The sequence below is a fragment of the Rana temporaria genome, chromosome 6 (assembly GCF_905171775.1).
Source record: "Rana temporaria chromosome 6, aRanTem1.1, whole genome shotgun sequence".
Lineage (NCBI taxonomy): Eukaryota > Metazoa > Chordata > Amphibia > Anura > Ranidae > Rana > Rana temporaria.
Genome location: NC_053494.1, coordinates 149,717,884 through 149,729,914, shown reverse-complemented (window position 1 = coordinate 149,729,914; position 12,031 = coordinate 149,717,884). Strand labels below are relative to the sequence as shown.

At 43.3% G+C, this 12,031-nt stretch overlaps 1 protein-coding gene across 1 annotated transcript in view; it reads right to left on the bottom strand.

Annotated features, from left to right (window-relative positions):
• The window catches only part of SH3BP4 (SH3 domain binding protein 4), a 70,423-nt gene that overhangs the window by 21,502 nt on the left and 36,890 nt on the right, over positions 1-12,031 (bottom strand). Inside the window, exon 2 of the mRNA XM_040357560.1 lies at positions 2,603-2,805. Within this exon, the coding sequence (XP_040213494.1) occupies positions 2,603-2,720 (118 nt within the window). The 5' untranslated portion in view covers positions 2,721-2,805. The remainder of the gene's footprint in view (positions 1-2,602; positions 2,806-12,031) is intronic.

The window sequence follows — 12,031 nt, the reverse complement described above, 5'->3', positions numbered from 1 at the left end:
CAGGGATGTAGTGGGGTCACAATACAAGGGGTATCTATTGGTATATGGTTACAGTCAGGGCTCAAGTCCTGCGGGAACGCGTGGGAACGGAGTTCCTGCTCTTTTTTAACAGCAGGAACTAGAGCAGCCGAGCCGCCCGAGCCAATCCTTCACTAAGCGGCGATGCAGGGGCAGTCACTGTCAGGGGCAGGCGAACCTTAGTAATCCTTTATGTTACAGGCCGCTTCCTGTATATGGATTCATTGGGTAGTGTGCGGATATTCCGTCACTTCCTCGGTGCCGCAATGTCTCCTGGGAGCTTTTGTTATTGTTCCCAGGAGACATTGCGGAGGTCTGCCGCAAGTTATCGCAGGATTTAGAAAGAACTTGCTTTATTTTTCGAAAAAAAACAAAAAAACTAAAAACACATACGGTTCAGTAATTATGCATATGAGCGCATCAATTTTTTTTTTTTTTGGTGGGGGAGTGGATCTTGGGTGGGAGTTCCCACACTTTTTTCCCCAGGACTTGACCCCTGGTTACAGTGCTGGGGGAATATCTAGGGTGTAGAGGGATCAGAGTGCTGGGGAGATGTCTGGGGTATAGAGGGGTCAGAGTGCTGGGGGGATAATCTGGGGAAAAGGGGAAGCTCCGCTTGTCTGCCTTCTATCTACTTGATGTCTGTTTACCTGCACAGTCTCCATTGTAGGGGCCCCAAAGCATTACTTTGCCCAGGGGCCCATGATGCTATTAAGACGGCCCTGGGTACCCGCTCCCACTTCTGGGCGAGATCGCCCAGGTGATCCAAGCCAGACGTTTGCCGCCACCCAGGCCCCCATCCCAGTCTTCTGGGACACATCACAAGCACCAGAAAACTGCAGGACCATTCACAAGGCACAGAGCGACTTGCACATGCACAGTAGGAAACAGGCTGTGAAGCTTCACTTTCAGTTTCCCTTGCTAGAGATGCTGGAGCCTACCCCCGAAGCAGATTGAAGAATCGGTTCGGGTGAGGAAATCGCTTGATCCCTGAACAGGCAAGTGCCCTTATATCATATTAGTACATCGGCAGCTACAGTATTTGTAGCTGCTTACTTTCATCTTATTTTTTTTTATTTATTTTTTTTAGGGGGAGCCTGGAGTTCCTCTTTAATTCATCCTAGTACCACAGTGCATCCTAAAATGAAAACGTACTACACCGAGATTACTTTCACAGGAACCACGAAGAGAAAAAGCGGATTTATTTCAGACCCCCTCATATCAATATGCATGTATCTACAGCATTAACTTTTCCAAAAGCACATCTCTTGTGAATTATCTGGCTATGAGAAAAGGGCTGATGTGTATTTTAATTGACCTTGGTGATAGTCCCAGGCCTGCAGTACAGAAACTGCAGCTCTTTGAAGCCAATGCAAGAACAAACAAGGACACTGACCTTCTCTTCACACCAAAGCAAGCTCTTTATTTTATGAATAAAAATTGGGTCCTTTGTGATGTGCTCATTCACTTAATATGCTTAGAATGGCACAATATCAAACAAAGGGTTAAAATTAGATACAAAAATATGGGGATTACCGCAGTGAGATTTCCCCACACTAATTTGTGTGCCCCCTAGAAGGTCAGAACAAAGGGGTCACCCTCACAGCTGGACTCCCCCAATTAGTTTCTTCTACATTACAGAGAACCCATTAGTGGAGCAGGACACAATATGTCTGTTTAATAGATCTAGTAATTTTACCAAGATTTCACGTTGCCAGAGTCCCTGACGGGTATAAAAAGTCAATATGTGATTAAAATTTCAGCAGCCGGGTAAATTTGTTTTCAGCAGAAATGCATGCACAGCATTTTCCCCATGTATTCCAATGGCTCTAGTTCACACCATGCAGTTAGTTTCCAGTCAGTTTCTGCACCGGAACCTGACTGCGTGGTGTGAACTAGAGCGATTTGAATACATGGAAAACATTGTGCATGCATTTAGTGCAGAAAAAATGCACACAAAACTGTACGGAACTGTGTCTGGTGTGAACTGGCCCTAAGGGCCCTTTCACACGGGGCGGATCAGTAATGATGTTCCATCCACCGATTCATACTTACCTCGGTGCATGGAACATCAGACCGATGCTGCGCCTGTCCCCCGGCGTACCTGCACTGAGAACGGAGCCACCGAACACCGCAGATTGCTCGGTTTTCACAGATGCGAGAGGAAAGCTGCTGACTGTCAGTCAGCATCTCTCCTGCTCCAATCCTCCACACTCATTGGAGTGATGAGCTGCGGAGGAGCAGCTCGCTGAGACTGCCATCAATCAAGGCAGCTGGCGGATCCAGACTTGGAAGTAGATACGCTGCCTCGACTGTTCTGTGTGACGTCAGCGGAGAGCATACTTCAGACTGCTCCCCACTGAAAACTGGTCACAGGAGTGCAAAATTAATTGCAATCCTGTGTTCCAGAGGAGAAGCCCAGCCTAAAAAGCTCAGGTTGGACTTCTCCTTTAATGACCGTGCACACAAAGTCATAATCAGCAGCTGAACTAACCTGCTATTTACAATAGAACTTTCCAAATCGCTTGGCATGCATAGAAGACTCCCTTATACATGTAGAGAATTAGTACTAGTTATGGCTCACCTTTCACATCAGTAAGGTTTTGGTCAGGAGCATTGCTACTAATGTCTATCAGTGTCCCCTCCGATTTGCAACGAGGCAGACCATTGGCATTCGCAGATCGAATCTTCTGAGCAGCCATCGTGTTATGGGAGCCCGCTTACTCAGGAAGTCATTTTCGGCTACCAAGAGGCTTGTCCAGTCAACCAACCAAAAATGAAAGGCAGCTGCAAATAAAAAAAAAAAACAGTTTGTTAGGGAAAATGTCTAGGCAAACTAAAAATAATAATGTAAATTTATATATATATATATATATATATATATATATATATATATATATATATATATATATATATATATATATATATATATATATATATATATATATATAAATATATATATATATATATATATATATATATACATACATACATACATACATATATATATATATATACATATATATATACACACACACACACACACACACACACACATATACACATTCAATAATAATAAATTTATAAAAAAAAAAAAAAAATAATAAATAAAAAAAAAGGCAAAGATGAATTCAATAAGGCTGCTGCGCCACTTTTCTGGCTTTAATCCCTCATTAATGTATACCAAATTCATGCATTTGCAACACTTTTGGTACCCGACAGCAACTCGTGCACCAGATTCAGGTAGCTTTAAAATTTTGGAGCAGTCAGTGCAACACAATGTAAAAGTGGGCCTAATTAGGACCAACTTTCTTTTGGCATACAGAGAGAAAAACTGGCTTGGACAGATTGTGAAAGTGTCTCATGCATTCTAATAGTGGCGCAGCATGAGCCAAACTCACATACATATTCTAGACCGCCAAATTTGGAGCATTTTTCACCCCTTTTAGAATGCAGGAGAGACATCTGCCTGCACCAGACTTTATAAACTCAAGGGAATGAGCTCCACAAAAAAAGGATCAATAGATCTCATACATACAATAAAAGTACATCAGAAGTAGCTACTAATATTCACAAAAGGTTCCTAAAGGGTGCATCCAAAAGGAAGAATACAGCCTCAATTTACCTATAACCATTACGTGGATGGTAAACAGCTGATGACCCATTCCAGAAATACAGCTGTTGTGGGAATCAACACACACACACACACACACACACACACACAACCTAAGACCTACCAAGTGAAGATCACAAAAGATAATTTATGGTGTATGAAAAAGTCTCACATGGGCAGAAAAAAAAAAAAAAAAAAAAAAGTGCAAAAATAAATCACTGGAGTTCAAAACAGTCAAAGTAGAATGTGTTGTATTCAATAACTTGCTTAGACATTTGCCAAGTGCCCTTGATTTTCCTGGTTCTCATGAGGTTTGCCTGGAAAATGTTATCCTTGGAAACATGCAATCATCTGTACCATTCTTTGTTTCTGCACCGGGTTTCAATCTTTACATCTTCCTGGCCGATAAAAGCAAAAATATGTTTATAGCTGACATTTAAAGTGAACCCATCCTCAAAATACGGTCTCCGGCCAACCTTGCTTACCTTAGGCCAGCCATACACTGGGGTTAATTTCTTTCCTGCAACTTGAAGAAATTGGCTTGATTCCCCATCAACACACAGACAGTGTTAATGTGGGAATCCCTCCCACCGAGCCATTGTTTGCTCCCGGCCACTAGCAATGATTACAGGTAAAACCCAGCATTCTGGTTTTACCCAAGTTAATCGATCAGCTTGGTACATTCAGTCTGCCCATACATGGTTCAAATCTCGACTGGTTCCTGCTGAACCGCCCAAGATTTGAACTGTGTATTGCCTTCCCAAGGCCCCATATACACAGGCTGAATGTCGGGAGAGTAGTAGTGTGTACCCAGCTTCAGACTTGTAAATTGGTTACAAAAGCCCCATTATAAAAAGCCACAAAAAAAAAAAAAATGTAGTGACTGATTATATGATATATGATATTTATGGAAGAGGATTAGACCATTTGAACATCCGGCTGCAGACGACACATGAACCCCCTGACATTTGGTAATTTGAGAGTGCCACAGAAGAGCAATGGCGAAATCCTCTCAGGTATCTATAATCTAACAAAAGTAAGAAGCACATGGGCGAGGCAATCTGTAGAACAGCACAAAACTTCCCTAGCTATAGGAGTTCAAAGCTTGGATTATACAGTGAGGGGGGGGTTATTGACCCCCCCCCTGCTGATTTTGTACGTTTGCTCACCGACAAAGAAATGATCAGTCTATAATTTTAATGGTAGGTTTATTTTAACAGTGAGAGAGACAAAAATATCTAGAAAAACGCATTTCAAACACATTATAAATTGAGTTGCATTTTAATAAGTAAAATAAAGTATTTTACCCCTTCGCAAAACATGGCTTCGTACTTGGTGGCAAGAGGTGAGAAGTTTCCTGAAGTTGGCCACCAGGTTTGCACACATCTCAGGAGGGATTGTGTCCCACTCCCCTTTGTCGATCCTCACCATGTCATTAAGGTTTCGAGGTTGCCGTTTGGTAGCTCGAAACCTTCAGCTCCCTCCACATATTTTCTATGGGATCAAGGTCTGGAGACTGGCTAGACCACTCCAGGACCTCAATGTGCTTCTTGAGGCACTCCTTTAATGCCTTGGCCGTGTGTTTTAGGTCATTGTTATGCTGGAATATCCATCCATGCCCCATTTTCAATGCCCTGGTTGAGGTAAGGAGGTTCTCACCCAAGATTTGACAGTACATGGCTCCGTCCATCGTCCCTTTGATGCAGTGAAGTTGTCCTGTCCCCTTGCAGAAAAGCACACCCAAAGCATAATGTTTCCACCTCCATGGTGTTCTTGGGTCAGAGGCAGCATTCCTCCTCCTCCAAACATGGAGAGTTGAGTTGATGCCAAAGAGCTTGATTTTGGTCTCATCGGACTACAAAACACTTTCACCCCAGTTCTCTGAATCATTCAGATGTTCAAGAACACATGTCAGGCAGTGCTTTTTTGAGCAGGGGTACATTGCGGGCCCTGAAGGATTTCAGTCCTTCACAGCATAGTGTGTTACCAATTGTTTTCTTGGCGACTATGGTCCCAGCTGCCTTGAGATCATTGACAATATTCTCCTGTGTAGGTCTGGGCCGATTCCTCAACTACACAAGGTGAGATCTTGCATGGAGCCCCAGACTGAAGGAGATTGACAGTTATTTTAGGTTTCTTCCATTTGTAAATAATCATACCAACTGTTGCCACCCTCTCACCAAGCTGCTTGGCGATGGTCTTGAAGCCCATTCTAGCCTTGTGTAGGTCTACAATCTTGTCCCCGACAGCCTTGGACAGCTCTTAGGTCTCGGCCATGGTGGAGAGATTGAAATCCTATTGATTGCTTTTGTGGCCAGGTGTCTTATACAGGCAACAAGCTGAAATTAGGAGCACCCCTTTTAAGAGTGCTCCTAATCTCAGCTCGTTACTTGTAAAGAAGACACATGGGGAGCCAGAAATCTTGTCGATGGGATCAAATACTTGGTAACTTTTTTTATGGATATTTTTATTCTGTCGCTCACTGTTCAAAAAAAAAAAAACACACACACACACACACACACACACACACCTAACCACCATTAAAAACTATATAGACTGATCTTTTTTTCTTTGTCGGTGGGCAAACATACATCAGCAGGGGAGCAAATACTTTTTTCCTCCCTATCTGTATAGCAATGCTATAAACCCCCCCCCCCCCCCCATTTTAATTTTTTTCCTATAGAGGCAGCCACCAACATACACTATATTGTCAAATGTATTGGGACACACATGAACTTAATGTCACCTCAGACTTAGTCCGTAATGCCCAATATAGATTTGGCCCTCCCTTTGCAGCTATAACAGCTTCACTTTTCCGAGAAGGTTGTCCACAAGGTTTAGGAATTTTTGACCATTCTTCCAGAAGCATATTTGTGAGGTCAGGCACGAAAACTGGAAGAGAAGGCCTGGCTCGCAGTCTCCGCTCTAATTTATCCCAAAGTCGTTCGATCGGATTAAGGTCAGGACTCTGCAGGCCAGTCAAGTTCCTCCATCCCAAACTCGCTCATTCGTGCCTTAATGGACCTTGCTATGTGTACTGGTCGAACTCATTTGGTGGAGGGGGGGGGTAATTGTGTGGGGCTGTTTTTCAGGGGTTGCGCTTGGCCCCTTATTTCCAGTGAAGGGAACTCTTAAAGCGGTAGTTCACCCTCCTTCACCCCATTATTCCATTACTTTCGGCATCGTAGCGCGAGCTACGGTATGCCGGTCTTAAATTTTTAATCCCCGTACTCACTGTGCTATTGTTGATTGAAGATTCTGACTCCCGCGGGGAATGGGCGTGCCTATGGAGAGGGAGGATGATTGACGGCCGGCTCTGGCACGTCACGCTCCCCGAAGACAGCCGGAGTAGGTCTCGGCTATTCACAGCGCCTGCGCACAGGCTATGCGCAGGCGCCGTGAATAGCCAAGCCTATTTCGGCTATTTCCGGAGAAGCGTGACGTGCCAGGGCCGGCCGTCAATCACCTTCTCTCACCATAGGAACGCCCATTCCCCGGATTCTTCAATCAACGATAGCACGGTGAGTACGGGCATAAAAAATGTAAGACCGGCATACCGTAGCTCGCGCTACGATGCCGAATTTAATTGTCTAATAAAAAAAAACTTTTTTTTTTTTTTAACAGGGCGAACCCCCGCTTTAAGGTGTCAGCATACCAAAACACTTTGGACAATTTCATGCTCCCAACTTTGTGGGAACAGTTTGGGTATGGCCCCTTCCTGTTCCAACATGACTGCACACCAGTACACAAAGCAAGTTCCATGAAGACATGGATGAGCAAGTTTAGAGAATGGTTGCAGAAAGGAAATTTGCTTGATTCCCCCATCAACACAGACTAGTGCCGATGTGGCAATCCCTCATGCCAGGCCATGGTCTTCTCCTGGCAGGAGAAGCCGTCCCCACTGGTAGAAGATAGCAATAATCACTAGCAGCTATAGCAATAATCACAAGAGAATCCGGCAGGCTGGCTGTACCCACGTTAATTGATAGATCAACTTGGTACATTCAGCCTGCCCATTAACTGTTAAAATCTCTGCCTGTTCCTGCGGATGGTTAGACAGATCCACACAAATGACATTCCACACACTGCTCCCTCAGTGACATGTATTACGCTCTGCTTTTCAAACATGCATCAAACAGGTGTTGAGATATGAAGGCAATTTCTTATCATTATGAGGCATTGAGATACTGCAATGTTTATCTAACCCTCACACTTGGAAGGTGTTCCTATGTAAACAGTCTCATGGTATAAACCAGAATAGAAACCAAAAAGGACACATCACTAGATGACAATCATACAATCAGGAGGTAACAGTTTATGAAGAGTACGCAAGAGAAAAGGGCGACATTTAGGCAACCCTCTGAAATGCTACTTTTCAAACTGCCTCACAATTACAAATGCAAAATCACCAATGGCAGCTTCACCTGAGAATGTACCAAAGTTATGAAGAAATCTTCCAAGAGATAAGACATTATTGGTAACATTTGCAATACATTAACAAGATACCAGTCGCGTGTGTGTGCACGCACAAAATAACGTAGAAATAAGCTATTTCATTTAACACACACAAGCACATCACACAATAAGTTTTGATCGTTAAAAGGCGGTTTATATAATTAGTAACATTTCATTTTTCGAGCTACCCACTTCCCAACGGGTTTTCAACACAGTACCAGCGACTTAATTTCTGAAACACTCTACAAGGTGATAATGGGATTTGCAGCACCGAGAAAAAAAAAAAAAAGTTAAATATAAAATTTGAGAAATGCATTTGCATTTCACAGTATATTATTCACCCATGAACAACTCCATTCATTTCCAATGTACCATGTGCAAAAGATGTGGTATGCTAAATAAACTTCCAAAGACAAAACTATTTATCATTGTTCTAGGTGTGGTACAAATCAGTATGACTGTTCAGGTTGGACGATCAATAGATTCAATACAATTTTTTTTTTAATTAGCGCAGTGATAACCAGTGTATTCTGACAGCGGAGGAGTCCGGCTCTCAGAATACAATAGCTCAGCGGGGAGGATTCCTCCACCCACCTCATATGTGTGAACACGTTTTTATTTTTATTTTTTCGATCAACCAAAAAATAAAATTAAACAATGTATGGGCAGCTTTAGCCACTAAAGTTGAGTTCCAGCCTGGAGGAAAAAAAAAAAAAATCAGCAGCTCCAAAATACTGTAGCTGCGGCCTTTTAATGTAGGGGCACTTGCCTGTCCGGGGGGCCCGCGATATCCGCACCCCAAGCCGATCCATCCATCCGCTCCATGTGCAAGCATTGCTAGCAAGGGAAACCAGTAGTAGTAAAGCCTTCAGGTTTCACAGCCGGTCGCCTATTGCGCATGCGCTTATCGCTATCTGAATGGTCCTGTCATCTTCTGGGGGACACACAGGTCCCAGAAGGCAGCAGAGGGGGAAGGAGGGCCCAAATCATTTTGAAAATGCCGTACCTTGCCGCAGTGACATAGGACAAAAGTAAACCCCCCCCCCCCAAAAAAAAAAAATTATATATTATTTTAGATATATAGAAGTGTACTATTGCTTAATACAGAATCGTCTTTTTGCCTGGAACTCCACATTTTACATAGCCAGTTTAAAGCAAAAAATTGAAGGGTTAAGAAAACTGCCTTTGTCTCATTGTAGACAAAACTGGTCTTGCTGTTGACCCAACATTTTGTTGTTTTCTGTGAATTTATCACTCAAGTCAATTCAAAAGAAAAGTCAGCAGGAGTCGGTCTATTAGAGACAAATTGTAATTCACATCGGTTTCTGGGAATCACAGGATCAGCTTAAAAAACAAAAAAACAGTCAAAACCAAAACAGAGTGAAACTGCAAGCCAACAATAAAAAGGAGTATACCGTCTGCACACACTGAAACTGGAGAACAATGGCTGGAACAGCATGAATGGATCCACACACCTTCCTAAACCCTGGGACAACACAGTCTCCCAATCTTCATGGCATCTACAGTACATGTTTATAAAGAGATCAATGCAGTTTAGAGACCCATTCAAATCACATTTAACCATACAGGATGCAATCTGGGGCGGCTTAACAGCTCATATATATGAATGCACAATTTGCGCTGTTGTAATGTAGATTTACATTGCATTTGACATGTGCTGCACCAAAGTTTTAAAAGGATCTCATTAAATAAACTTGAATGGACATAACAGGACTTTCCCCCCAAAAAAAAAAAAAAAAAAAAAAAAAAAAAAATCGATTCACTGTTAGAAATTTGTTAGTTTGAGAATTTTATTCCCATCCTGCTCCTTTGAAATTTCTCATCGCTACAGAAAAAAAAAAAAAAAAAAAAAAACAATTAAATAAAAAAAAAAACCCACCACACGATCAATTTGACCCACTAATGATTGAAACGCAAAATTTCTAACACAAAATTCTGCTATGCGTGGCCAGCCTAAAAGCCCAGCCCACACAGAGAAAAAAAAAGAGATTTTTAATACAGCTTACCTGTAAAATCTTTTTCTTGGAGTACATCACGGGACACAGAGCGGCATTCATTACTATATGGGTTATATGGAGTACCTTCAGGTGTAGACACTGGCAATCTCAAACAGGAAATGCCCCTCCCTATATAACCCCCTCCCATAGGAGGAGTACCTCAGTTTTGTAGCAAGCAGTATGCCTCCCAAAATGGTCCTCAAAAAAGAGGGGTGGGAGCTCTGTGTCCCGTGATGTACTCCAAGAAAAAGATTTTACAGGTAAGCTGTATTAAAAATCTCTTTTTCTTTATCGTACATCACGGGACACAGAGCGGCATTCATTACTATATGGGATGTCCCAAAGCAATGCTTACAATGAGGGGAGGGAGAACATCTCCAAGACAAAAGGATTTAATTTAGAGATATACTCAAATCATAATAAATCCAACTTAGTTGAGAAAATAATTTTAAATTTTAAATTTAACTCAAAAAAGAGGAGCCCCCGGAATCCGAGGGTCTCAAACTGCAGCCTGCAGCACTGCCTGCCCGAAGGCAGTATCAGTATTCCTTCTTACGTCCAACTTGTAGAATTTTGTAAACGTGTGGACAGAAGACCGGGTTGCCGCCTTGCAAACTTGAGCCATAGAGATCTGGTGGTGTGCTGCCCAGGAGGCGCCCATGGCTCTAGTAGAATGAGCCTTTAATGATACTGGAGGAGGCAACCCTTTCAAGCCGTAGGCCTGAGTGATTAATTGCTTAATCCACCTAGAAATGGTGGACTTTGCAGCTGCCTGCCCCTTCTTGGGCCCCTCCGGTAGAATGAACAGCACATCTGTTTTCCGGATCTTCTTTGTAGCTTTAAGATAGGCCTTCATGGCCCTGACAATATCCAAGGTATGCAGCAACCCTTCCTTTCTGGAAGTAGGTTTAGGGAAGAAGGATGGTAATACCAAATCCTGGTTCAAATGAAAACTGGATATGACCTTCGGTAGGAAGGATGAGGGCGGAGAACGACCCTGTCCTTATGAAAAACAAGATATGGTTCCTTACAGGATAAGGCCGCTAGCTCCGAAACTCTTCTTGCGGAAACTATGGCAACCAAAAATACTAACTTCCTTGTCAGTAGAACCAAAGGAATTTCAGCCAACGGCTCAAACGGTTGTTTCTGTAAACTTGACAGAACAAGATTTAAATCCCACGGACAAAGCGGGGATTTAACTGGAGGTCTAATACGTAAGACCCCTTGAAGGAAGGTCTTAACCAGCGAGTGGGTGGCCAGCGGCCGCTGAAACCACACTGACAGAGCAGAAATCTGTCCTTTGATTGTGCTTAATGCCAATCCTTTATCCACTCCTAGCTGGAGAAAACTTAATACTCTATCGATGGTAAATTTTGCGAGAAAAGCCATCGCTTGGACTCACACCAGCCTACATAGGCCTTCCAGACCCTGTAATAAATCACCCTAGAGACCGGTTTCCTGGCTCTGATTAGGGTAGAGACTACTTTCTGAGACAGACCTCTACCCCTGAGAATCAGGGATTCAGCTTCCAGGCCGTCAAATTTAGATGCCGTAAGGCAGGGTGGAGGATCGGACCTTGCGATAGCAGGTCTGGCCGTAGAGGAAGAGTCCAAGGGTCTCCCACTACCATCTTTAGGATGAGTGAGTACCATGCCCTTCTGGGCCATGCTGGAGCTACCAGGATGACTGGTATGTGTTCCACCCGGATCCTGCGCAGCAGGCGGGGGTAGTAACTGGAGCGGGGGAAACGCATAAAGAAGTTTGAACTGATGCCAAGGGCAAACCAACGCATCGGTTCCGCAGGCCATCGGATCCCTTGAGCGGGATATGAACCTGTCTAGTTTCTTGTTGAGTCTCGATGCCATGATATCCACGTCCGGCACTCCCCATCTTTGGCAGAGTGCTTGAAAGACTTGTGGATGCAGAG